This window comes from Coffea eugenioides, chromosome 5, assembly GCF_003713205.1.
Source record: "Coffea eugenioides isolate CCC68of chromosome 5, Ceug_1.0, whole genome shotgun sequence".
In the NCBI taxonomy this organism is placed as follows: domain Eukaryota; kingdom Viridiplantae; phylum Streptophyta; class Magnoliopsida; order Gentianales; family Rubiaceae; genus Coffea; species Coffea eugenioides.
Window position 1 is genome coordinate 36,930,924 of NC_040039.1, and position 27,536 is coordinate 36,958,459.

Sequence of the window (27,536 nt, forward strand, 5' to 3'; positions counted from 1 at the left end):
ATACATATTAATATACATATTATAAAGCAAAATTAAAATATATATTTATATATTTATATAAATATATTTATAAATATATAAAATATATTTTAAACAAAATATTAATGTTTATTTAAATTGATATAATATATATAATATACATAATTGAAAAATACATATTAATATTAATATAATTTCTATATAATTGAAAAATATATATTAATATACATATTATAAAACAAAATTGAAATAAATATATTTTTATATTTGTATAAATATATATAAATATATTTTAAACAAAATATTAATATTAATAAATAAATATATAATATTTATTTCAATTGATATAATATATATAATATACATATTAATATACATAATTGAAATAAATATATTAATATTACTATAATTTATATATATAATATAATATACATATTAATATATATTAATATACATATTATAAAACAAAATTGAAATAAATATATTTATAAATTTATATAAATATATATATAAATAAATACATTTATTTATTTATATAAATATATATAATATATTTATAAATATATTAATATATTAATAAATATATAAATATATTTTAAACAAAATCTTTATATTTATATATAAATATTAATATTTATTTCAATTGATATAATATATATAATATACATATTAATATACATAATTGAAATATACATATTAATATTTATATAATTTATATATATAATATAATATACAAATTGAAATATACATATTAATATATATATTATAAAACAAAATTGAAATAAAAAATATTATATATATAAATAAATAAATATTAATATATATAATATAAAATGAAATTGAAATCGAAAAATCTAATTTCTTTTTGCGATTTCAAAAAGTCCATTACCGAATTCGAACCAAATTCGCATAATTTGAAATCGAAAATTCCGAATTTTTTTGTATATTTGGAGCTGTTTTTGATATATTATTTGGATGTGGTGTTTTTAGAGTTGTTGTTGTTTGTGTATTATTGTAGCATTGTAGATGAAAAAATTATTTTTCAAAAAATGCTGAATCCAAACAGAGCCTCATTTCAATCAAACTTTTTCTAGGATCGATACTACAATGGAGCATCATTATACTTTTATGAAGGAAAGTGAAAAAACAAAAGGAAAGATAACTCCTAGAAATAGTCTGAACATGCATAAGATAAATAGGTAATGTAATAATGCTTGTTTTTGCAAAAGAGAAATACACTACATGACTTCTCTTTAAATTATACAATATTTTAATCTAAATATCAGTTTTTTGCAATATTTGTTGCTAATATTTCTACTAAATGTATGAGTATATATTGCATATGAACAACACATTTTTTTATTAGCCTTCTACCCTTAAGAATCTAATAAATTTCTTTTTTATTTCGTTCTCAAGATGACGAGTCCTCGATTTTTCATTTCGCTTCCATTACTGCAGTGATGTTGTCATCCATTGTTATCTTTGTCATTGGAGGAGTGCCAATCTCGCAGGCCAATACTCACCACTTTCAATTTGCTGAGCCATGGTTTATCAAGTTGGGGGCTACTTTTTTGTACCGTCCATGTCTCGGTTGTTCTTCCTTTGGAAGAACTACCCACGCTACTATGCCGCCTATATGGTCTTTGTTGCTCGCATGGTGTTGGTTCATGGCCGCATCTATATACTTTTGAAAATAATTGGAGAAAAACATAACTACCAAATCGAGATCTAAGCATAACCATCTCCCAATATAGGAGGTTATTTTGTTAAAACCAATTGGCTGATGTCAATGGAGCAAGCCTTCCTGAAATATGTGGGTTAAGAAACGGAGGGTTGGTTAACATTTTTGAACCTGTCAATGGTGGTGGTGAAGCAAATGCAGAAGAAAATCTCTTCTAATTACAGACCTCAAAAAAATGATGGCTCATAAACTGCTAGAGAAATAACCACTCAACCCCATTTTCCATTTCTTCCATCACCTAAAAAGAGACCTTAATAATGCATCCAAGAAAATCAGCAGATACACAAGCAAGAGAAGAAGCAAAAAGGCAAAAAATCTTTAAAAGCCAAAAAAAAAAGAAACCAAAAAAATGGCAAAGGCTGTTGCTGTTGTGTCTGCTCTCTGCTTTTTGGCCCTTGCCAGCCTTGCTCATGCTCAAGAAGCAATCAGTGCCATTAAAATAACGGGTTTTGCTGATCAGTGCTCTGCATAATTTCAAATGTTAATTTTGACAAGATTGAAATTCATTAGCCAAAATATCAAGATAGTAATAAATGTAAGTGTTGCATTCACATGGTAAATTAGACGTAATTTAAGTATCTATTAATGAGTGACCCAAGAAAAACCTAAAATAAAGAACAAATGTTTTTTGTTATAAAAAGAAATCCAATATTACCAATGAGATAGCTGAAAATCATGTGTTACAATTTATTTGACTTTCACAAAATCAAGAGGAAAAACCAATATTTTCGTTAATACTATAAAGGTGACATGATCCGATTTTCTTAACCATGTGAATCCTTACGCAATATATTTAACTAGTCACTAATGAATGAATGGTTTTTTAAAATTGTGTTATGAGAACTGTGCACTACTACAAGGCCATAAAAAATATTGGTATTTTGGAGAATTTTTTTCGATAAACCATGTTCAAGATTTGAACTAAACACACGGGTAGAGCCAAAATCCCACAGGCAGGGGGCAACTGTCAATTTATCGAAATTTTATAGCAGAGTTCAAGACTTAATTAATCTCGATGTGGGTTATCATATATATTATGTTATACACTAATCATTGACTTAGATTTATTGTGATGATCATATAGTTATTAGTTTTTTCTTCCTAAAAGGTGCCATCAATGTTTGGTGTAGAATAGATCCGTTACTTTTGTTTAAGTTAAATATTACAAAATTTTCTTATGGAGAAGAGAATATTCTAAAACTTAAAAAAGAAATATAGATGTAAGAGTTGAGTTTATAAAGTTAAAAGGGAGCAATACAATTAAGACACATAATTTTACAAAATTGAGGAGAGGAGAAAGGTGTGGAAATAAGACGCAAAATGAAAGATTTAATAAATATTCTAGTCTATCATGTAATTTTTTAAAAACTTCAGTAGGGAGAGACATATTGCCCACCCTCAAAGACACATGCCTTGCCCCTGACTAAACATATTATTGCAATGGGTTATTACTCACGCCATATTTAAACCCACCATATATCTGCAAATAGGGTTTGTCAATTAAAGAAACAATATAAAATAGAAAACTATAACTCAAGTGAAGTAATTAAATAAAATTATCTTAGAAATTGTTACAGTTAATCAAGATTGTTATAGCTTAGACTCCACGAAGTACACATAAAATTAACTCAATTTAGTATATTGAGATAAACCAAAAAAAAAGCATGGGTTCTAACTTCATGAAACTATGACTTTCTTCTTTATTTCTTAACAAAATCTTAAGGCAAATTATAGTGCTCTTAAGTATACTTGCTTTGCAAACGTTTACATTGCTAAACTTACTAACTCAGTATTTTGAATCAAAAGATCAAATAACCATTGACAAATTAGACAATACTGGCATTCTCATCCGTGCTATGTATGGATTTATATTTTAAATCAAAATTATATTTTATTTATTGTAGTATAGGAAAGAAGTATAAGAGACAATGCTAAAATAATTCAATAGAGTGTAGGTTAACACATGCTGAAAAAAAAACATTGCATGAACACTTCATTCTTTGTTGCCCTCATGGTGTTGGTTCATAGCTGCATTGATATATTTCTGAAAATAACTAGAGAAAAACATAACTACCAAATCGAGATCTAAGCATAACCATCTCCAAATATGGGAGGTTATTTTGTTAAAACCAATGGGCTGATGTCAAAGGAACAAGTCTTCCGGAAATATATCGGTTAAGAAACGGAGGGTTGGTTAATATTTTTGAACCTGTCAATAGTGGTGGTGAAGCGAATGCAGGAGAAAATCTCTTCTAATTATAGACCTCAAAAAAATGATGGTTCATAAACTGCTAGAGAAATAACCGCTCAACCCCATTTTCCATTTGTTCTATCACCTAAAAAGAGGCCTTAATAAGGCATCCAAGAAAACCAGTAGATACACAAGCAAGAGAAGAAGCAAAAAGGCAAAAAATCTTTAAAAGCCAAAAAAAAAGAAGCCAAAAAAATGGCAAAGGCTGTTGCTGTTGTGTCTGCTCTCTGCTTTTTGGCCCTTGCCAGCCTTGCTCATGCTCAAGAAGCATTCACCGTCAAAGGCCGGGTCTACTGCGATCCATGCCGCGTCGAGTTCCAAACAAGCCTCAGCAAAAGCATCGAAGGTAAACTAATTTTCTTTAACCATGTATTACCATATCAATTTACAGATTAATCTTCTTTTTTTTTAATACTGATAACATATATACTAACAGTCGTGGACGCATGAAAGATGTCATAGTCATATTTTTCTTATTTCCTAGAATTTAGCTTAATGACCTCGAGAGCAGTAGAATTAATGTTGTTTGCTACTATTGGCAGGTGCTGAGGTTGAATTACAGTGCAGGGTACGCGAAAACGGAACAGTGACAGTCTCACAAAAGGCCACAACTGATGCTAATGGAAACTACGAGTTGAGTGCGCAAGGCGATCATGAGGAAGAAATCTGCGAGGTAGTTTCCGTGAGCAGCCGCTCACAGGAATGCAATGTTCCCTTTGGCGAAAACAAGGCAAGGGTACTTTTGACCCAAAACAATGGCGTCCAAGGCACTGATCGCTATGCCAACGCTCTTGGCTACAAGACCGCTGAGGCTAATCCCGATTGCAAGGCAATCCTTCAAGAAATGGGCTACATCCCAGATGAGGATCAAATATAGGAATTTTTTTTTAAATAGCCTCTTGCCTAGCTAGGCGCCTGATCAATAAAGATTGACTTCTCTCTTGTATGTGTATCCAATTCATTCTGTTTAGAAGGTCATGAGCATGAGGGTGAAATAAAATACAATTCTTATTTAGAGAATTGATTTCGTGATGCTTTGGCAAGATTAATTAATTGAAAATAACCCTTTTATTTTTCTGGTGTATTGAATTATAAAGTCAATAATGCAACTCATAAGCAATCTATGTTAAACAACATCGACTGCAAAGGGAGAGATAGTGTGTTACATTCCTCCAAAGTTAGTTGGCAGTGGATATCTTCATCTACCATCACATGGCGATCGCCCTTCATCCTCAACTAGACCACAGCCATTGGATTCGTCCGTAGAGTCTACTATTCCATTAGGGTCTACTATATCCCTGTCCACTATACCCTTGAGCATCGGCCAGATGCTTATATATCATCAAGGTTGTCTATAGCACTCAAGCCTCTAACTGAGACATTATGGATCCAGCTAGCTCCTTCTGCCCTACCACTACACACAGAGTTAGGACACAAGTGTACTTCTCCCAGGAGACCGAACGAGCAGTTGGATTTATCAACATATATAGAATAAGAGCGAGTGGGGGGTTTTGGTCTGAGGCTCTTTCGTCGGCCTGAGGCTCATTTTTTTCGTCGGCCCTCGTGCTCCTCGCGTGCCAGGCTTTTTTTCGTCGACCCTCGTGCTACTCACGCCACTCTCCATTCCTTCTCTCTCCTCCTTTTTCCATTGTCTTCTTTTTTCAACCCTAAACCTCAGCCGCTTTCTTTCTTCTCCCTACTCTCCATTTCTTCCTCCTTTTTCCTTTGTTTCCTTTCAACCCTAAATCGCAGCTCCAGCTAGGCAGAATTCCAACAAAAAATTCTCTCATATCCCTCCAGGCCGCAACTGCAGCCCACTTATACCCTCTCCTCTACAAAGAAGTTGTCAATCACCTCTCTCTCCTTCTCCGATCAACTGCCAAGCTAAAGTTTCCTGGATTCTCGCTTAAATTTTAGAAAATTTTTGGGCAATTCTTCTCCATTTCCCACAAAAAAAAACATGATTTCAATCAGATATCCATGGCCATGATGTAAGCATTTCTGATTTTGTTCTGCTTTTTTAAGGTATTGCCTCCATTGTTCTGTTTCATGCTTTTTGTTTTTTTTTTGTGCTATTTTCCCAGCTATTTTTTAGCTTCTGGTGGAAAGAAAAGGGGGCGTTTCTTACTGTTTTTTTTTGCTTCTTGTTGTAACAAGTAAATAATGACTCCTTGTTAGAATTTATTGCTGGTTTGATTTTCCTTCGGCTTTTTTCCCCTTTTTGTTGGAACTTCTTGTATATGGTTTATCGAATGAGTTTTTGTACAGATTTTGTCTTTCTTGTTCGATGGTTTTTCTGAAAATGTATTTTTACCTTTTTCTTGCTTATGTGGATTTTTAAGGCCAACTATATGTTTTGTTGGTGTTCGTGGTCCTTTTTTTTTTTGGTAGTTCGATGTTGCCTTTTATGAGATTTTTTTTCCTTCGAAAGTAGTCTTTGTTTTTTGTATCTGTTTGTTGTCTTATTTCTTTGTATATTTTTTTTGAAAATGTATTTTTTACCTTTTTTTTGCTTATGTGGATTTTTAAGGCCAACTATATGTTTTGTTGGTGTCCGTGGTGCTTTTTTTTTTTTGTAGTTGGATGTTTCCTTTTATAAGATTTTTCTTCCTTCGAAAGTGGTCTTTGTTTTTTGTATCTGTTTGTTTTCTTATTTTTTTTGTCAATGTATATTTTCTTTGAATTTATTTTTTATTCTCTGTTTTTTGTAGCTTTCTGTTTTTCTTTTTTCCAGGTTTCTGCTTTGTATTTTATTATTTATCTTGATATTTTGTAAGATAGTTATCCTATAAGTTCGTGAATTAGATCGATGGAATTCTGTTTGCTATATTTTATATTTAAAATCAAAAAGTGCTTCTGAATTCATCTTATCTTTTAATTATATAATATAAAAAATTTTGTCTTTGTTGATTCAATAACTTAATCCTTGAATAAAAGACCTTTTATAAGTGATCACAGTGCACCAAAAATAAATAGGATAGGCTTGGCTGTAGATGAATTAATGTTATGATAATTTAGCTGGACAATAACTTGGAGGGATTGAAGAGGAATACTGCTGCAAGTTCATACACATTAAGAATGCTCCATTACTGGGAAGAACCTGTGAATGTGTTCCATTTAGTAGTTTTCTTTTTCTGTAGGCTATTATTAATCCCTTGGAGCTAGCAATGGAAGCACTCAAAGAGATCCAATTATGGTTCTATAAAGATTTCCCTCCTCATCCTAAGGAACAAGTTTATGGATTTGCAACACCATCAACAATGAAACCAACTCAATGGTCTTGTAAGTCTTGATCACATTGTGGAAGAACTCGGACAAGTGTGATATTTGACTTGTCATAAGCGGCCAATCCAATTCCATTTTTCTGAATAAGCATTTTATATTACAGATCCAGGTGGTGGAATTAACCAAATCCAGCTGAATGTACAGTTTCAGGGGATGTTAGGTACATATTTCTTTATATATTCTTGTTTAGGATCTTGAACTTCTAAACCCTTCTAACAATGCCTCTTTACTTTTGCAGGTTGACTCCATTTTACAGGTGGAAATTTTTTCCTTTTTTCTCCTTACTAAATTGTGGATGATTTAATTTATCAGATTATGATATTTCACAATTAATTCCTTTGCCTTCTTCATTTTTATGTTTTAGCCTTAAACTAATTATCTTCCTATACTTAGTCTGCTGTAGCTTTACCAGTTGAGTTTAGAAGGATATTCAGGTAACAATTCAAAAGTTTGACAGTATATATTATTCACTCCTCAACAGTGTATCAGATGTGCTGAAGAAGTTACAGGAGTATGTAGAAGACATAAATGAAAACATTGAGAAGCTTGATACTAGGGACCCTATTTCAAAATATGTGCTACCACATGAAAACCTAAGGGGAAGGTATGCCTTTGTCGACTGCTTTGTTTAGTAGAAGCATGCTGAGTGGTTGTTGCTTTCACTTTAAATTTGGTAGGAATGAAAAAAGGGATTGTAGATTGTCAAATTGAAAATCATTTATCCACTAATTCAAGAAAATTTTGATATACAGAGAAGAAGTATGCATAAGGTAATTACACATCCTAAGATTATAAACACTGCAAGAAACCATATTAGGCCCAACAGTCAACAATGTAATGCAAAAGTTTTTTTTAAATTGACAAAAAAGTTAAAACTGTCCTTGGATACAATCTATGAATATGGGATAAATTCTACATTTTAGATCTTGAACTAAGACTTCTCTGTTGTAAATGGTCTTTCATTATACTCAAAGCCACATGCTTCATCTGGGACTAGGAGGGATCACAGAACCAAAGCTCCCTTGTTTTCTACAGTTTCTACTTCTTATCTTTCCACTTTCCCAGAAGTTTAATTGAGTATGCTCTTTCAAAGTTCAAATTAACAGAAAAGAAAGTCCCACATCTTTCTTGCAAACTGGAAAGCATTTCATCGAAGGATATTTAGGTTTGGTCTTCCTGTCATAGACATGCTTCATCACGTTGGGGGTTCTCTTTTATCTTTTTCCTTGGGAGTTGGAATGGGCAGCACTGATGGCAAACAACATAAGGGAAAAAAATGCCGATGTCATGAGAACTTTTGTTTCCACATAGGGGATGGAACAGCCTTCCACTAATAAAGACATTCCTTGATCAAGTATTTATGTTGTGAATTGCATTGCACCCTGAGATTATAATTTCAAGCATGGAAGTAGGGTGATGGTCCTATGGAATCAGTTTTCTTTGCATATCAGTACGGTACTCATTGTGTAATATTCAGTTTTACAATTTATTTACCCTCAGAATCACACTAAGTTACAACGAGGCAAATTCTGGAGTTGCTTGCAACCTTCAATCCCCTGGTTTCCATGTCCTATGTAAAGCGACTGAAGAGGCAGTGGTGCATGTAAAGCCCTATTCTATTACTGGTAGTTTGCCACTTATTAGAGAATTGCAGGTACAATGAATTTGCTTGTCATAAGACTCAAATCTTTTGGCATCCTTCTAACTTTGTTATTTGGCAGGATGAGGGCTTTGATGTCCAAACTGCAGGCTATGCTAAGATTCTTCCATATCCTACCACTTTTTTATTTAAATAATATAAGCTTATAGCTGTATGCTTCTGATAGTATTTTGTGAAAAAGATGTTTTGGTCTGCATTAGGATTTTTCCCAGAGCTTGGTTGCTTGAATCCTTTCTTGAGCATGTTACTTGCCAGTTATACCATTCTTCTTATCTTAGAAGGAACTCAATGAAAGCATGTTAAGATTCTGTCTTCCTGATAATTATTTCTTCTATATGGCTAACACCTAACCTGGTTGACGTCTTCTATACCCATTCTGATGCAAAAGATATATATGCTGCTGTCAATTTTGGCTACACCAAAACAGATGGATTAATGGATTTTGCTCTTTTCATAAACATGCAGGCTTGATGGCTACATACCATGCCAAGAATGAGTACTGCCTTCTAACTGACTTGTGCCAGGGCTATCATGTGCCTTGGCTATCAAGTACCAAGGCCTTGGCTATCATGTGCCCCTTGTGCCCATGTCATGATAATAATAACGAATAAAATTCATGACTTTCATTATTGATGTGAATGTCAGATGATGGAATAGTGGTAAAGGTGAGGTTATTTTCTTTTAATGTGTAGGAAGTTCCACGAATGGTTGGTGGGCTTGTTAAGACTATATTTTCTTGCATGTGGGATATTCTTTTGTATATTTTCTAGCATGTAGGATATTCTTTTGTGACTTGTGAGAAAGTTGTGGTAATTGTTATGTTTCATATGAATAGTTTCCATATTTTAGTTATTCCTATCTGACACATATGGCTCACTCATTGCCAAGTCTTGGAAATTTTTTGCATGGGAGCACCATTGATGGTAATAAATGGAAAAAAAATAACAATTATAGGTGCAGAAATGGTATAATGGTAAGGTTTCTTACACATTGAAAAAAAATGAAAGAAAATGATAGGGATGAAAAAATATAAAGGACTTTATGAACTTTGTGTTTCTATAGTCATTTGATATTCACACACAGATTATTGCTTCATTTTGAAACAGGTTGCAAAGGAGGGAATTCCACTGCCTCCAGATAGAATGTTATGCCCTTTGCATTCACAAAAGCGTGTAAACCCATCAGCTGTAGCTGTTTCAGGATTTGTCTTTTGTTATTCTTACATATTTAAATAAGTCTCTTAGGTTTGTTTCTCCATACTTTTGTATTGATCATGGTAAAATTGCAGAACTACTGCCAAATATTGTTTCTAAGTGATGCTTTCTCTTATGTCACATTTCAGGAAGCTTTTATCATTTTTCTATATAGTGTACGCTAAACTTAAACAGTAAATTGTACACTGTAGCCAGAAATTCAATTTTGCAACTAATTCTTTTTTTTAATCATACTAGCAGTTGCTTGTTACCCCAGTTCAGTTACATGAGATTTGCCATTTTTAGTTACAATTTGATATTGTTTTGAGTTGCTGATGGGCTGGGATGCTAGGCTATCTAGATCCATGTCTGTCTTTGTTGTTGTAAACTACTGCAGTATCTCTGATGAAAAATTATCTGAGTGTTCTCTCTTTTGGTCAAAATTTTCTGTAGTAGGATATTTTGTCGTATATCATTTACTTTTAAGTTCCAATTCTTTTATGAACAGGACTGTTAGGTCCTTTTCTTTTTCTTCCTTTTTTGGTCGAATTAATGAATGGAAGATTGTAATCGCATGAATATTTTACATTGTGATATCTACTCAAGTTAATGCATTCTAAGAGCATTTGCCAATCTTTGGGCTGACCATCCTTTGTTGTTGTTGTATTCAATCGAAAAGGCATCGAAAAAATGTATCCATGGCATTTTAACTTTCAGCTTCAGCTCAATTAGGCCATAATTAATCACACGCATTTCTGTAATGTATCAATGATCTGGCATTTTAATATATCAGTACTTTTCGATGTTTTAATGCTTCTGTTCATATGCAATGTAAGATTATGCTCTATTTTCCCCAGTAGTATCTTCTTCAAAAAATGTATCTATCTTTGCTACAACTATTTCTGCGGCAATGGATTAATTTTAATTGCTTTCATTTACTTTTTGCAAGTTCATCAGAAGGCAGAGGTTATGAATCCAAAAAGGTATAGCATCAGCTTATAAAGCTTCAGCCTGCAAGCTACTAAGTTTCTGTTTATAGTTTTTGCTTTTCGTATCCAGTTCACTAGCCAGTTACATTATCAGAATCGTTGCCCTGTTCATGTAACGTAATGGATTTGAAGTCTTTGCATTACCTTGAAGTTTATAGCACTTTGGAAACAGTAATTTTTTTGATTATCCGCACCAAAAAATCAGTGTTCTTTTCCAAATTTTACAGCTAAAGCAATAATTAGAAATACTGAAGTACTTTGTTCCCAAAGAATTATAAACAAAAAAAAAGTATTTTTAAACCTTATTAACTGATATTGAATCAGTAAGTGAGCTTATCTTCAAGCTTGGATTAGTTATAGAATTCAAGCCAAAAAAATTTAACAAGGTCCAACTTTGACTTTGTTATCCCTCTATGATTTTTGTTTTTGACAAGGGTAAAAAATCTAAGCACATTCATTTCAAATCTTGCCAATAAATGTTATACAAACCCTTAAGACTTTGAGTATTGATTCAAATTTAAAGGACTAATTCCGTTGTGCATTCGCCTAATAACGTATACTCGATTCTAATTTTCCATCTTAAATTTCAATTTTGAACATATTGCACTATAAACTCTTGGATCTAATCCATTTGAATCCAGTCTAAGGAGTTTCTTATCTTACCAACGTCATTATTTGAGGAATAATTCAATTTGCTAAAGCTTTTAAAATTAAGCTTATTCATTATTGAATCAAACTCAAATATAATTTTATTAATTCAAACTTAAGTAGCTTGACATTTTTTACGCAAATCTGAAATTAGCATAAGATTGGGTTGAACTTAAAAATTTACACACTCAAAATGTTATTCATTTCGGTTTCATTAGTTAGTGATCCTCTTAAATGAACTCTTATTCAACCGTTCTCAATTTGAATATCAAGTAAATTGATTTTCTCTTTTAACTCTAAATTTAGATACAAAAAAAAAAAAAAAATTTGCATACCATGCTGGATAAAAGAACAATGCACCGAAATTTAATTGCTCCCTTAATCTACATATTTGACAGATTATTCCAGTCTCTTAAATAATGTATGCTTTGCACACTCCATGTTCATCTTCTAACGATTAGTGTAATCAAACTTATAATTTCAACATTTTTTTTATATTCGATTGGGAACACAAAGCACTATTACCCACGCATATTTAGCATATTTGGCAGGGCATATTGTCTTTAATTACCTACGCGCATCGCGCGTTTTATACCTCCTAGTATCTCTCATCAGTGGGAGAGCACATTAGGCATGCTAGAGAGTTACGAGGGACCCCACTTAGAGGAGCAATAGAGACATTTTGATTTATCCTTACTATTTTTTGACTTTATTGTCTAACTTTGGATGTATTATTGGGTTCTATGGCATATCTTACTACTATTAATACTATTATTACTATGCTCTTTAGCTTCTCCTAATCTAAATTTTTTTGATGGGTTAATTTGAATCTGTGTTATTCCAACATGAGATATTGATCACATAAGATTCGGAGTAGCAATGGTGAAATCTTATCTTTTTTTTTTGTTTTATTGTTGTTTTCTATATTTTTCATATTGAACTATATTACACTTGTCAATCCCTTTGTATATTCTGATGTCGAGAAATTTTTATGTGATCAACTTCCCACGTACTAGTTAAGTTTGGTACATATAATTTAAGAGAAATCAAAATAGTAAATGACCTATGGTATTAAGTTTTTCCTTATTCCTTTACAAACTCTGTTGTTTATAATATATTTTCCAAATTCGAACGTTCCATTGGAATGGGCCCTATTAGGGGACTATGATTGGAATGATATATTTTAAGATCTAGCAAAATGCATGTGCTTTGCATGTGTTTTCAAAATGATAAATTATGTGGCTATAAATAGAGCTTTCATCTCTTTCCCTTAATATTAGGACAAATTAGGTGTCCAACTTTCATAAGTGTGGCAATTTAATTGTGGGTCTAATTTTTTTTTTTCTAATTTTATTTGTTACGACCACACATCTAAATTAGTATTTGCTATATTTTAGATGCAGAGGTAGTTTTGCAAATTTGATTTACCCTAATATGCATTACTTCTTTTTTCTAACATGTATAATATGCTTAATTTTTATGAACAAAATGGGTATTTGATAAAGAGAACAATGAAGATGCACCCGAGGCACAATTTCTAGATGAAAGTGTCCAAAGTTAACATAGCTAATGGATGAAATTGACAGAATTGGCGTAATATGTCACCTATTGGACAACAAATTTGAGACAAAGGAAATTAAATGAATAGAATGAGACAGATGAAAAAAAGTTCAATGACTCAATATATATATGTGTGTGTATTGGGTACAAAATCATTTTCCGATATCTGAGTATTGCAAAACATTTGGGTTGGATAAAATTTTTTAATTTTCTTTTCGGCTTCTTGCTCTTTGATAGAGGGCATTTTTATTTTTAATTTGTATGCAACTTATAAATGCCCATCAGTGCCATTAAAATAACGGGTTTTGCTGATTAGTGCTCTGCATAATTTCAAATGTTAATTTTGACAAGTTTGAAATTCATTAGCCAAAATATCAAGATAGTAATAAATGTAAGTGTTGCATTCACATGGTAAATTAGACGTAATTTAAGTATCTATTAATGAGTGACCCAAGAAAAACCTAAAATAAAGAACAAATGTTTTTTGTTATAAAAAGAAATCCAATATTACCAATGAGATAGCTGAAAATCATGTGTTACAATTTATTTGACTTTCACAAAATCAAGAGGAAAAACCAATATTTTCGTTAATACTATAAAGGTGACATGATCCGATTTTCTTAACCATGTGAATCCTTACGCAATATATTTAACTAGTCACTAATGAATGAATGGTTTTTTAAAATTGTGTTATGAGAACTGTGCACTACTACAAGGCCATAAAAAATATTGGTATTTTGGAGAATTTTTTTCGATAAAACATGTTCAAGATTTGAACTAAACACACGGGTAGAGCCAAAATCCCATAGGCAGGGGGCAACTGTCAATTTATCGAAATTTTATAGCAGAGTTCAAGACTTAATTAATCTCGATGTGGGTTATCATATATATTATGTTATACACTAATCATTGACTTAGATTTATTGTGATGATCATATAGTTATTAGTTTTTTCTTCCTAAAAGGTGCCATCAATGTTTGGTGTAGAATAGATCCATTACTTTTGTTTAAGTTAAATATTACAAAATTTTCTTATGGAGAATAGAATATTCTAAAACTTAAAAAAGAAATATAGATATAAGAGTTGAGTTTATAAAGTTAAAAGGGAGCAATACAATTAAGACACATAATTTTACAAAATTGAGGAGAGGAGAAAGGTGTGGAAATAAGGTGCAAAATGAAAGATTAAATAATTATTCTAGTCTATCATGTAATTTTTTTAAAACTTCAGTAGGGAGAGACATATTGCCCAAAAAAAAAAAAAAGACACATGCCGTTGCCCCTGACTAAACATATTATTGCAATGGGTGATTGCCCGCGCCATATTTATACCGACCATATATCTGCAAATTGGGTTTGTCAATTAAAGAAACAATATAAAATAGAAAACTGTAACTTAAGTGAAGTAATTAAATAAAATTATCTTAGAAATTGTTACAGTTAATCAAAATTGTTATAGCTTAGACTCCACGTAGTACTCATAAAATTAACTCAATTTAGTATCTTGAGATAAACCAAAAAAAAAAAAAGCATGGGTTCTAACTTCATGAAACTATGACTTTCTTCTTTATTTCTTAACAAAATCTTAAGGCAAATTATAGTGCTCTTAAGTATACTAGCTTTGCAAACATTTACATTGCTAAACTTACTAACTCAGTATTTTGAATCAAAAGATCAAATATCCATTGACAAATTAGACAATACTGGCATTCTCATCCGTGCTATGTATGGGTTTATATTTTAAATCAAAATGATATTTTATATATTGTAGTATAGGGAAGAAGTATAAGAGACAATGCTAAAATAATTCAATAGAGTGTAGGTTAACACATGCTGAAAAAAAAAAATTGCATGAACACTTCATTCTTTGTTGCCCTCATGGTGTTGGTTCATAGCTGCATTGATATATTTTTGAAAATAACTGGAGAAAAACATAACTACCAAATCGAGATTTAAGCATAACCATCTCCAAATATGGGAGGTTATTTTGTTAAAACCAATGGGCTGATGTCAAAGGAACAAGTCTTCCGGAAATATATGGGTTAAGAAACGGAGGGTTGGTTAATATTTTTGAACCTGTCAATGGTGGCGGTGAAGCGAATGCAGGAGAAAATCTCTTCTAATTATAGACCTCAAAAAAATGATGGTCCATAAACTGCTAGAGAAATAACCGCTCAACCCCATTTTCCATTTGTTCTATCACCTAAAAAGAGGTCTTAATAAGGCATCCAAGAAAACCAGTAGATACAAAAGCAAGAGAAGAAGCAAAAAGGCAAAAAATCTTTAAAAGCCAAAAAAAAAAGAAGCCAAAAAAATGGCAAAGGCTGTTGCTGTTGTGTCTGCTCTCTGCTTTTTGGCCCTTGCCAGCCTTGCTCATGCTCAAGAAGCATTCACCGTCAAAGGCCGGGTCTACTGCGATCCATGCCGCGTCGAGTTCCAAACAAGCCTCAGCAAAAGCATCGAAGGTAAACTAATTTTCTTTAACCATGTATTACCATATCAATTTACAGATTAATCTTCTTTTTTTTTTTATACTGATAACATATATACTAACAGTCGTGGACACATGAAAGATGTCATAGTCATATTTTTCTTATTTCCTAGGATTTAGGTTAATGACCTCGAGAGCAGTAGAATTAATGTTGTTTGCTACTATTGGCAGGTGCTGAGGTTGAATTACAGTGCAGGGTACGCGAAAACGGAACAGTGACAGTCTCACAAAAGGCCACAACTGATGCTAATGGAAACTACGAGTTGAGTGCACAAGGAGATCATGAGGAAGAAATCTGCGAGGTAGTTTCCGTGAGCAGCCGCTCACAGGAATGCAATGTTCCCTTTGGCGAAAACAAGGCAAGGGTACTTTTGACCCAAAACAATGGCGTCCAAGGCACTGATCGCTACGCCAATGCTCTTGGCTACAAGACCGCTGAGGCTAATCCGGATTGCAAGGCAGTCCTTCAAGAAATGGGCTACATCCCAGATGAGGATCAAATATAGGAATTTTTTTTTAAATAGCCTCTTGCCTAGCTAGGCGCCTGATCAATAAAGATTGACTTCTCTCTTGTTTGTGTATCCAATTCATTCTGTTAAGAAGTTCATGAGCGTAAGGGTGAAATAAAATACAATTCTTATTTAGAGAATTGATTTCGTGATGCTTTGGCAAGATTAATTAATTGAAAATAACCCTTTTGTTTTTCTGGTGTATTGAATTATAAAGTCAATAATGCAACTCATAAGCAATCTGTGTTAAACAACATTGACTGCAAAGGGAGAGATAGTGTGTTACATTCCTCCAAAGTTAGTTGGCAGTGGATATCTTCATCTGCCATCACATGGCGATCGCCCTTCATCCTCAACTAGACCTCAGCCATTGGATTCGTCCGTAGAGTCTACTATTCCATTAGGGTCTACTAAACCCCTGTCCACCATACCCTTGAGCATCGCCCAGATGCTTATATATCATCAAGGTTGTCTATAGCACTCAAGCCTCTAGCTGAGACATTATGGATCCAACTAACTCCTTCTGCCCTACCACTACACCTTCTGCCCTACCACTACACAAAGAGTTAGGACAGTAGAGTACTTCTCCCTAGGGACTGAACGAGCAGTTGGATTTATATCTCTCATCAGTGGGAGAGCACATTAGGCATGCTAGAGAGTTACGAGGGACCCACTTAGAGGAGCAATAGAGACATTTCGATTTGTCCTTGCTATTTGTTGACTTTATTGTTTAACTTTGGATGTATTGTTGGGTTCTATGGCATATCTTACTACTATTAATACTATTATTACTATGCTCTTTTCCTTCTACTAATCTAAATTTTTTTGATGGGTTAATTTGCATCTGTGTTTTTGCAAAATGAGATATTAATCACATAAGATTAGGAGTAGCAATGGTGAAATCTTATCTTTTTTTTTTGTTTTATTGTTGTTTTCTGTATTTTTCATATTGAACTATATTACATTTGTCAATCCCTTTGTATATTCTGATGTCGAGAAATTTTTATGTGCTCAACTTCCCACGTACTGGTTATGTTTGGTACGTATAATTTAAGAGAAATGAAAATAGTAAATGACCATAATGTCTTAGGATTGTTCAACTATGGTATTAAGTTTTTCCTTATCAACATAACATACAATGCACCAAAGAGGGCAGCACGTGACTTATCTAAATTGGTTCTTCTCAGTGCTCCAGCGTCGTCGTCACGTGCTATAAGCATGTCTTAGGGTTAGCTATACAAAACACATTCTCTCCTGGCTTTCCTTTCCAAAACCTCCCCGCCGCCGCTTCTTCTCTCCTGCCTTTCCTTTCCAAGATCATAATGCCAAAATTTCCGGTACATTTAGGTCTCCTCGCTCTTTGCTTATTTTCTTGTAAGTTTGCAGCTTCTTTACTCTTAGTTTCAACGCCAAAGGAGGAGAGAATAAAAAAATTAATTAAAAGAAGGAGATGGAGATTTGAGAAGCTGGGGCTAGAATCCTCCGAAGTGTGTGGCCAGCATCATTTCCAGCTCAAGGTTTGTGACTTTGGTTTAGGGCTTTTCTTTAATTTTTCCAGATTTATAACATATTTTTGGGACTTTGGTTTAGGCCTTTTCTTTGTTTTTCCCAAATTTATTCTCCTTCGCTGTCCTTCATCCTCCGTTCAAATCAGATTATTTTTTTATATTGTTGTTCCTTATTTTTCTTACCCTTTTCAAATCAAGTGACTTTTTTTGATGTGGTTGTTCTTCATCTTTTAAAAAAAAAAATCTACAAGATCTCCCTTTGTCCCCTCTGTTTATTTTCCTATATGCATATCTTCTTTTTTCCTTTGTAGAATGCATAGAAGCCCTTTGAATTGGGATGTGCGAAAGTATTAATGCATTACTAAAGGACCTTTGAAAGATTTATTTCTATGCAGCAAACTGAACAGTACGAGGCAAAAAGAAAATTTCCAATATAAAGTGCTTAATTTCTATGATTTATTTATTTTTCCTGTACTGTCTTTTTTTTATTTTCTTTTTGGTCAATGACATTTTTGGGTTTGGCGGAAGCCTTTGAATATGATGGTGAGGCTTCTCCGAAATGCTTCTTCTCTCGGATGCGCTCTGTTTCTGCAACCTCTCTTTCAGGTAATTTCTTCACCAAACCAGAAATACAAGAAAGGTCACTTAAAATAGGGAAGATTTTGTTCTTATTTTCTTTGTATTTTTGGAGAACAATTTGGTTAGGATTGATGATAGGTAATGGCCCGTTGTAGAAATTTGAAGCATTTTTTTTTAAATTTTCAGCTTTTCTCAAATATGTTTTTCACAGCTTTGTTGAGTTTCAACGTTTTTACACTACCTACCTATGTCTTGTTTGTACTATTTTTTTAAAGTTATAGGTGTAATATAGTGTTTATACTTGTTATTAGCAGTTGGAAGTTGCGAATAAATGATTATACTATAATTTCCTATCAATTACGAAAGCCAAATGCTTTACTTTGCTAGCTTGCAGAAGTTGTTCCTTTTTTTTTTTTAATTATTGAACTGGCATACTGTATAAAGAAAAAGTCTTTTGTTTGATACGTTTTCTGACATTGTTTTTCAATTAGTACTGCTTTTCTTTTTTTATTTTGTTTCTCACTTTCTTCATGAGTCATGACATGAATTTGTTGTTTGTTGATGCAGACTTATAGAAAAGGCTTGTTAGGGGCATCCACTCAGCTCTCTTACTTTTCCTCCAAAAGGTGCCCGAAGTTTATTTTCCTGCTGAACTGGCCTGCATTTGGTCTTTATACCTTCTTATTTTGGTGATCATTTTGATGGGTTTCAAAAATAGATAAAGTAAAAAAACTTTTGCATATGAAGTCTATCTTTTTAGGCTTTAGCCCCTTGCTAGGACCAGTTAAAACTAATCCATATATTTGCTTAGTTTTTGAATACTTCAAACATCATGTTTATTTAATGTGACAGTTGCATGTTTTTGCCCATATTTTAGAGTTTTCTGTTCACTAAAAAATTATAAAGCACCCAAGTATGGAAGTTTATTGCCATATTTTGGCCTTGTACCTCCCTCCTGGAGTATTTTAACATTAAGTGCATCATCCTTAATGTAACAATCACTCGACCCTTTTTCCCCCATGTGATTCTTTGAATTGGATGAGTTCCTTTAAGTATAGCTCTTTTGCTGAAATTTGTTGAGTTTTTTTTTTCCTTGTGGCTGGGATTGTGTTATTCCTGGTTAAGAGTACCTATTTTTTGCTCTTTCTGCAGTAGAAAATATCAAATTTTTTTTTGGCTTCATTAGTTCATTATGAACATAAGTCATTTTTTGTATGAAAGGTAGAAGAAAATCCAAGTCAGATGTCAAAGAAAGATTGGCGCTCAAGCAGGCAATGTATCAGATCACTGCATCATTTGGAAAAGGTTCTATCACGTGGTTTGGCCGCTCTGCCCCTGTCAAACAAGTTATTTGCTTTGGATATTGCACCTGGCATTGGATGACTTTCAAAGGTTGGACATCTTATGTGTTTCTTATGCTGCAATGCCAGATATTGATTTTGAAATATTGTTTCAAGTGCACTAAACATCTGTAAATTTCTAAAGAATCATATTGACATCGTTTTAGAGTGCAAATATACCACTGAAAGGACTTTTCTCTAACTAATTGGGACTTCAACTAAGAGCTGCTATAATTATTCTTGATTTGAATATTTCCATTCTGATTAATCAGCATTTGCAATTTTTAGATTGTATAGCAAAAGAAAAGCTTTGTCTTGTTCTTGAAAACCTTCACTGAAATGGAAGCTTTTAAATTACTTTGTATCACTATTGGTTTCTGTTAGCCTTATTACTTTGTATCACTATTGGATCTGTTTGATGTAATTGGAGTAGTGCATTTTGGCCTCGAGCAATATTAGTAGTTCCATATCCATAGGAGATGTTACCATCCCCAAGCATTTCATTCAGACTGGCTTATGGGATTGGCTCGTGACTTCCATTTCTTGCTTTTAACATGTAACTTCCATTTCTTGCTTTTAACATGAATACATGAAACTTTGTTATACTCTATTTTTGACTTATTTACATGAATCTTTTTTTTGAGCAGAAACTTAATGCGACAATCCCGACAGGTGATTTTACTAAAGTGGATTTTGCAGCCTACAATGGGCCTTCCAGAGGATATAATCAGTTGGGCAGCATTGGATATAACACTGAGCAGTTCTTTTCAAAGTTAAGAAAGCCTAATACTGCTTAAAGAAAGCTTTGGTTTCACGTAAGCAAGAATTGGCTTGGATTAGCATACACTCGTCTTGAGGTATAGGTCTCGATACAGTTCATTCTCTTCTGTGTTTTTCTTTTTCTTTCTCAATTGAAGATTAGAAGTATAGGACTTTTTTATGATCAGTTGCATTTGTTTTGTGTTTCCGAAGTCTGAAAAACATTAGCAATTATTAAGTGTCAAATTTTAAGCTTCGATTATTATAGCATAGAAAATTTCCCTATAAAGGCTTTCTATACAAACCTTGGTTTTGCTTTTATAAGTACAGAAATATTCCTTCATGATTTTATAGTTTCTTAATACTTCTTATCATATGCTAAATGAAGAATTGAGCTATCAAATCTTAATTTTTTCAGTCACAAAAGATTTTAAATTTTAGATCTAGAAAACACATTCTTAGATGAGAATATCTCAAGCTTCTCCGGGGATAAAAGCAACTATGCAATTTGGCTTACATGTCAATGCCTCTGACTTTTGGAATGCAGTATTGTTTTAACATAATAAAAAGATGTCCTCCCTAAGATGAATAAGTTTCCACTTTGTTTTTGCATTTTAGAATCATTCCATTGACTTTGTGTTATGCCCCTTCCCTGCTCCCCCTCTAAAAAAAATAATAATATAGTTGCTATTTCAATGTTTCACTTTTACAACAACAGAATGAGTCTAATGTTGGGATATTTCGGAGTTAGAAGTTGTCGAATTTATCTTTCGGATTAGGATCATTTGTTGCCAGTTAACCTATTTCCAATTTCTTCCTTTGGGTGATATACATGGATGGCCATACTGCAATAGATTGCATTCTGAATTCCTTTAACTTCAGTTTTGTGGAAATAGTAGGATATCCAATTTATCTGCTTTGATGAAATTATGAGTTACCATGCAAGTTGCTCTAACTTTACAACTTATAAGATGCTTTAGATCTCTTTTCTTTGATACTTAATAATAGACAAAATATATATCATGCTCCTTTTAAGAGGGGAAAATGTAGGTTAAGATTTTGTATGAATATTACAAGTTTTAAAGTTGTCGAGTTTATCTTGTTTGTTTTGGGATCAATCAATGTCTCCTGACCCATTTCCAGTTTCCCTGTACTGGTGCCGAGGTCTATTGCTAACTGCAATAGAATATATACTAAGATTTTATCGTTATAATTTCATGATTAGGTTGTCGCGGGAGAACTTAGCAAATCTTGATATGGGCGGCTACAGAAACAAAATTGCTTTTGGATAGGGGAAAGATGCATTGTGCGTTTCAAGCTCCATGCTGCATGCTTCCTTATTTATCAATGTAATTAGTTTAGGACAATTCGTTATTGGATTTATTAGACTCTCTTTGTTATAAATATTTTTTTGGTTTATCTGTAATTAAATTCCATCAGACACAAAGAATTCCATTAAATGGATCCATTTTGAATATGTACAAATCATTTTATTAAACTGGTCATCTCCATTTTTTTTCCCACCACGCTAATACGCAGTTTATGCATTAAACTAGGGAACTAGGGTAAGTAGGGTCATGGGATCGAAAAGAAATCGTGTATCCATGGCATCATACATTTCACATCTAATATATTAGTATTTCTGTAAATATCAAATCCTATTGTTATATGTATAGCAACATTTCCTTTTCTACAGCAAGAGAAATAACTCGGTTACCGGATTATTTTGTTACATTTGTCCCACAATTTTCTGTTGTTAATTGATATGTATTACTCCAATATTAATTTCTATCTAAAATTACTTATCAGCAATCTTAGCTACTATTTACATAATTTTAATGCTTCTATGGGCATTCATGTTTTGTACTCCACCGCGCGAAGCGCGGTTTATCTCTCCTAGTTCCTTTACAAACTCTGTTGTTTATAATATCTTTTCCAAATTCCAACGTTCCATTGGAATGGGCCTTAGGGGACTATGATTGGAATGATATATTTTAAGATCTAGCAAAATGCATGTGCTTTGCATGTGTTTTCAAAATGATAAATTATGTGGCACCTATATCCTCAACTTCTCTAAAATCAAATCATATTTTAAGTGGCTATAAATAGAGCTTTCATCTCTTTCCCTTAATATTAGGACAAATTAGGTGTCCAACTTTCATAAGTGTTGCAATTTAATTGTGGGTCTAATTTTGTTTGCTAATTTCATTTGTTACGACCACACATCTAAATTAGTATTTGCTATATTTTAGAGGCAGAGTAGTTTTGTAAATTTGATTTACCCTAATATGCATTACTTCTTTTTTTAATATGTATCACTCATTAATATGCTTAATTTTATGAATAAAATGGGTATTTTGATAAAAAGAACAATGAAGATGCTCCCCAGGCACAATTTCTAGATGTAAGTGTCCATAGTTAACATAGCTAATGGATGAAATTGACAGAATTGGCGTACTATGTAACCTATTGGACAACCAATTTGAGACAAAGGAAATTAAATGAATAGAAAGAGACAAATGAAAAAAAGTTCAATGACTCAACATATATATGTGTGTGTATTGTGTAAAAAATCTTTTTTTCGATATCTAAGTAATACAAAACATTCTTGCAAAACATTTGGGTTGCATAAAAAATTTTAATTTTCTTTTCGGCTTCTTGCCCTTTGAGAGAGGCCATTTTTATTTTTAATTTGTATGCAACTTATAAATGCCCATCAGTGCTATTAAAATAAAGGGCTTTGCTGATGAGTGCTCTGCATAATTTCAAATGTTAATTTTGACAAGATTGAAATTCATTAGCCAAAATATCAAGATAGCAATAAATGTAAGTGTTGCATTCACATGGTAAATTAGACGTAATTTAAGTATCGGTTAATGAGTGACCCAAGAAAATCCTAAAATAAAGAACCAATGTTTTTTTTATAAAAGAAATCCAATATTATCAATGAGATAGCTGAAAATCATGTGTTACAATTCATTTGACTTTCACAAAATCAAGAGGAAAAACCAATATTTTCGTTAATACTATAAAGGTGACATGATCCGATTTTCTTAACCATGTGAATCTTTAAGTAATCTAATTAGCTAATCACTAATGAATGAATGGTTATTTAAGATTGTGCTATGAGAACCATGCACTAATTCAAGGCCATAAAAATATTGGTATTTTGGAGAATTTTTTTCGATAAAACATGTTCAAGATTTGAACTAAACACAGGGGCAGAGCCAAAATCCCATAGGCAGGGGGCAACTGTCAATTTATCGAAATTTTATAGCAGAGTTCAAGACTTAATTAATCTTGATGTGGGTTATGGTATATAGTATGTTACACACTAATCATTGACTTAGATTTATTTTGATGATCATATAGTTATTAGTTTTTTCCTCCTAAAAGGTGCCATCAATGTTTGATGTAGAATAGATCCATTACTTTTGTTTAAGTTAAGTATTACAAAATTTTCTTATGGAGAAGAGAATATTTTAAAACTTAAAAAATACAGATATAAGAGTTGAGTTTATAAAGTCAAAAGGGAGCAATACAATTAAGACACATAATTTTACAAATTTGAGGAGGGGGAGAGGCGTGGAAATAAGGAGCAAAATGAAAGATTTAATAAATATTCTAGTCTATCACGTAATTTTTTAAAACTTGAGTAGGTTGAGACATAATTGCCCACCCGCAAAGACACATGTCTTTCGTCCGGACTAGGGGCAAGAACGGTTGCAGGTGCAATCGTTTCTGACAATTATGTGCATTTTGCACACGGCGTAATTTTATTTGCACATGATTTAATTTACTTTCAACAATGTGTAATTTTAGAACAAAATTTTATGGGTCCCACACATGTTGTTAAAATCGAGATACAAGATGAATCCTGAACCGTACAATTTTTTTTGGTCAAATCTTGGCGGTGAGCTGTCTAGGAACAGTCCTTCTGGTGACCGTCCCTGCCCCGTATCCCCTTTGGTCCTGACGAAACATATTATTGCAATGGGTGATTGCCCACGCCATATTTAAACCGATCATATATCTGCAAATTGGGTTTGTCAATTAAAGAAACAATATAAAATAGAAAACTCTAACTTAAGTTAAGTAATTAATTAAAATTATCTTAGAAATTGTTACAGTTAATCAAGATTATTATAGCTTAGACTCCACTTAGTACTCATACAATTTAGTATCTGGAGATAAACCAAAAAAAAAAAAGCATGGGTTCTAACTTCATGAAACTAGGACTTTCTTCTTTATTTCTTAACAAAATCTTAAGGCAAATTATAGTGCTCTTAAGTATACTAGCTTTGCAAACATTTAGATTGCTAAACTTACCCATTTGATTTATTACTAACTCGGTATTTTGAATCAAAAGATCAAATATCCTTTGACAAATTAGACAATACTAGCATTCTCATCCGTGCTATGCATGGATTTATATTTCAAATCAAAATGATATTTTATATATTGTAGTATAGGAAAGAAGTATAAGAGACAATCCTAAAAAAATTCAAAAGAATGTAGGTTAACATGTTGAAAAAAAAAAACACTTCATGAGCACAAAATGAACTTCCTCAATTAATATTTTAAATTAATTGAAACTAAAATTTGTTTACCTATTGTCTATCAAAATCTAATCACAGTTTTGATAAAATAATTTAATTGATAATGTTATACATAATAGAGTAATCATAAACCTATTTATCAATAACCAACAAAAAATACATGTTGTACCCATATATCAAAATTTACAATATAACAAATAAATTAAAACTAATTCATTTCCCTCGATTTTAGGAGAATTTTTATCTCCCATCTTATACCACTAAAATTACTAAATGTATTTGGATTTGGTGTTTTGATAGTTAAATCCATATTCAACCTCCAATTGAAGTGATAAAATATGAAGAAAAAGAAAAAATTTTGATAACTTCTAATTTGGTTTTACACTTTTCAAATGTATGTACATTTTTATTTTCAAAACAATATCAATTTGGATCAAATGGTGTCAACTTTTCAAAGGAAAAAGTTTATATTTGAATTTGCATTCACCCTTCAAATTGAAAAGGCAAAATTTGAAGGAAAAAGGAAAAAGAAAATCCACAATTTGGTTTAGTATTTTTAGAATATACTTAGCTTTACTTTGTATAATATGAAAATCATATAAAACCAAAAATTGATCAAAATGCTCACAAAATATTGGCATATGGAAAATGCAAATGAAAATATAATAATATGTTATATATATCCTCAAAAAATAGAAAAAATAAAAAATAATTGAAATGTAAAAATGAGATAGTAGTGTTGCATATTTACATATGATGAAAACAATAAGAATAAGCAAAATAATAATAATACCCAAGACATTCTTAGTGGTTGGGTATTACGCTCTTATTCGAACCTAATATTTGAATCAAATACGTACATAAGCTGAGTAGATATAGTTTAGAGTCAAATGTTCTATATCTTTCCCTTAAACTATATTGCTACATATTTTTGGTGGGATTGTTGTAATTTTTATTATTACTTTTCATCAAAAATAAAGATTTTAAATAAAAATTTTCATGTTGAAGAGCCAATGCAATGTTACTTTTAATTTAATGATTTCATAATTTAGGCTTCATGAATGATACGATTGTTGATTTCTTATATCTATGACCATTGAATATTATTTCCTCATTTTAAATACAATTTGACCATTTTAGTTAGAATCACTGAGTTTTATAGAAAATTATTATTATTATTTACATTTTTACTTTTTAGTAGGATTGGTTATGTTTCCAATTCATTTATCTTCGATGAGTAAGTTTCAAACCAAATTTCTATATTAGTGGAACCACTTATTATTTTTAAAATTCAAAACACATGAAAAGATTTTTAACAATTAAAAAATCCCACATTCTATAAAAAGAGGATAAGGGGTTGGAAGGCTTATGAATTGACCATGTTAAATTCCCTTTACCAATTTGTACATATTTAGATTTTCATCTTTTACTAATTTCTATAATACTATTTTGCTCAAAAATAGACCTGTTGAATCCTCGTTATAGAAAGGCCATTGAACAAGTCCCTTGATCCAAGTCCAGCTGATTTGAAGCTGAACCAATTTCCTCTGCTGAAAATTCATATCCGCTCCACTTCCGTCACCATCATTTGGCCTGCCCTTCCGTCTCCGACTACTTCCCGGCATCGCTAATATATACACACCGACAAGGACCTTTGTGCATTTAGTTTTGAGGGAAAAATGCACTTTTTATCCCTAGTGTTTGGGGTGCTAGATAATCTCATCCCTAAAGTTTCAATAAAACCCATTTCATCCTTGTAATTTTGTAATTTGGTCCAATTTCATTCCTAAAATTTCAGTCAAACACCTTTTATCCTCATAGTTTCTTAAAATTGACCAATTAAGGATAATTGAATGATTGTTAGCCATTTTGGACTGAGTATCATCATATGATTAGCATGTCCTATTAATAAAAAAATTTGATTAGCATGTCCTATTAATAATTGTATTGTTAATATTTAATTCGATCATTGATTAAATTATATAAATAATAATGAGTGTGTTCGGATAAGAGATTATTTTTTTAGGGATAATTTCAGAAAACTCCCTTGAGATTTCTAACAATTTCATTGGCCTTCTCAGAAGTTTGCAAAATTATACAAACCTCCTCTAAAGTTAAGGTTTTGATAACAAAATTAGTCAAATTAGAAAAAATAACATTAAAAAATACTTTAAGAGGAGAGATGAAACTTTTATTCTATAAATATCCCTTATGCATATATATAAGTTGTATTAGTAAAAAAATAAAAATAAAAATAATAAAAAATAATTAATACACACATTTCATTACTCAAAAAGTTCATATTTAAGAAATTAGACAACACAAATAAGTAACAAAACTATACTAATGATCACAAGATTCAACAAAACAAGCTAGTCATCTCTTTTGACATGATGTTTGCTACGATTCTTGTGATTTTGAATAGAAAAAATTTTCAAAGTTTGCATTTCTTTTACCTCCATTTTTTTTTACTAATATCTAACGAT

The 27,536-nt window shown here is 32.0% G+C and overlaps 3 protein-coding genes and 2 long non-coding RNA genes across 9 annotated transcripts; all 5 read left to right on the forward strand.

Moving 5' to 3' along the window:
* The first annotated feature begins 4,166 nt into the window (after window positions 1-4,166).
* On the forward strand, window positions 4,167-4,848 carry LOC113771518 (anther-specific protein LAT52-like). Its single transcript, XM_027316094.1, has 2 exons — window positions 4,167-4,317; window positions 4,514-4,848. The coding sequence occupies exons 1-2, from the start codon at window positions 4,167-4,169 to the stop codon at window positions 4,846-4,848; spliced, it is 486 nt and encodes a 161-aa protein (XP_027171895.1).
* Window positions 4,849-5,870: 1,022 nt separating this feature from the next.
* On the forward strand, window positions 5,871-7,827 carry LOC113769874. Of its 2 annotated transcripts, none has more exons than XR_003468341.1 (5): window positions 5,871-5,996; window positions 7,112-7,253; window positions 7,360-7,416; window positions 7,495-7,512; window positions 7,738-7,827. It is a non-coding gene; the product is annotated as an uncharacterized LOC113769874 (long non-coding RNA). The 2 variants fall into 2 exon arrangements; XR_003468340.1 differs by having other exon boundaries at window positions 5,871-5,962.
* A 711-nt stretch (window positions 7,828-8,538) lies between these two features.
* Window positions 8,539-10,250, forward strand: LOC113772269. 2 transcript variants are annotated; one of them, XR_003468513.1, is made up of 3 exons: window positions 8,539-8,910; window positions 8,978-9,581; window positions 10,023-10,250. It is a non-coding gene; the product is annotated as an uncharacterized LOC113772269 (long non-coding RNA). The 2 variants fall into 2 exon arrangements; XR_003468512.1 differs by having other exon boundaries at window positions 8,539-9,581.
* A 5,369-nt stretch (window positions 10,251-15,619) lies between these two features.
* On the forward strand, window positions 15,620-16,302 carry LOC113771519 (anther-specific protein LAT52-like). Its single transcript, XM_027316095.1, has 2 exons — window positions 15,620-15,770; window positions 15,968-16,302. Exons 1-2 carry the CDS (start codon window positions 15,620-15,622, stop codon window positions 16,300-16,302), a joined length of 486 nt encoding a protein of 161 aa, XP_027171896.1.
* A 1,278-nt stretch (window positions 16,303-17,580) lies between these two features.
* Window positions 17,581-21,941, forward strand: LOC113772221. Of its 3 annotated transcripts, none has more exons than XR_003468502.1 (6): window positions 17,581-17,822; window positions 18,342-18,419; window positions 18,960-19,018; window positions 19,614-19,784; window positions 20,380-20,589; window positions 21,717-21,941. XR_003468502.1 is itself a non-coding variant. In XM_027316812.1 (6 exons), exons 1-5 carry the CDS (start codon window positions 17,628-17,630, stop codon window positions 20,385-20,387), a joined length of 507 nt encoding a protein of 168 aa, XP_027172613.1. In that variant the 5' UTR covers window positions 17,581-17,627; the 3' UTR covers window positions 20,388-20,589; window positions 21,717-21,941. The 3 variants fall into 3 exon arrangements, 2 of the variants coding, with proteins under 2 accessions (XP_027172613.1, XP_027172612.1); XM_027316812.1 differs by having other exon boundaries at window positions 19,618-19,784; XM_027316811.1 differs by having other exon boundaries at window positions 19,618-19,784; window positions 20,405-20,589.
* Window positions 21,942-27,536: the final 5,595 nt, after the last annotated feature.

Excerpts from the sequence above, each read along its gene's own strand:
- LOC113771518 (XM_027316094.1), top strand. The coding sequence starts at position 4,167 with ATGGCAAAGGCTGTTGCTGTTGTGTCTGCTCTCTGCTTTTTGGCCCTT. Across the intron at positions 4,318-4,513 it reads CCTCAGCAAAAGCATCGAAG|GTGCTGAGGTTGAATTACAG; the intron begins GTAAACTAATTT and ends TACTATTGGCAG.
- LOC113771519 (XM_027316095.1), top strand. The coding sequence starts at position 15,620 with ATGGCAAAGGCTGTTGCTGTTGTGTCTGCTCTCTGCTTTTTGGCCCTT. Across the intron at positions 15,771-15,967 it reads CCTCAGCAAAAGCATCGAAG|GTGCTGAGGTTGAATTACAG; the intron begins GTAAACTAATTT and ends TACTATTGGCAG.
- LOC113772221 (XM_027316811.1), top strand. The coding sequence starts at position 17,628 with ATGCCAAAATTTCCGGTACATTTAGGTCTCCTCGCTCTTTGCTTATTT. Across the intron at positions 17,823-18,341 it reads AGCATCATTTCCAGCTCAAG|CCTTTGAATATGATGGTGAG; the intron begins GTTTGTGACTTT and ends GTTTGGCGGAAG. Across the intron at positions 19,785-20,404 it reads GCATTGGATGACTTTCAAAG|GTGATTTTACTAAAGTGGAT; the intron begins GTTGGACATCTT and ends CAATCCCGACAG.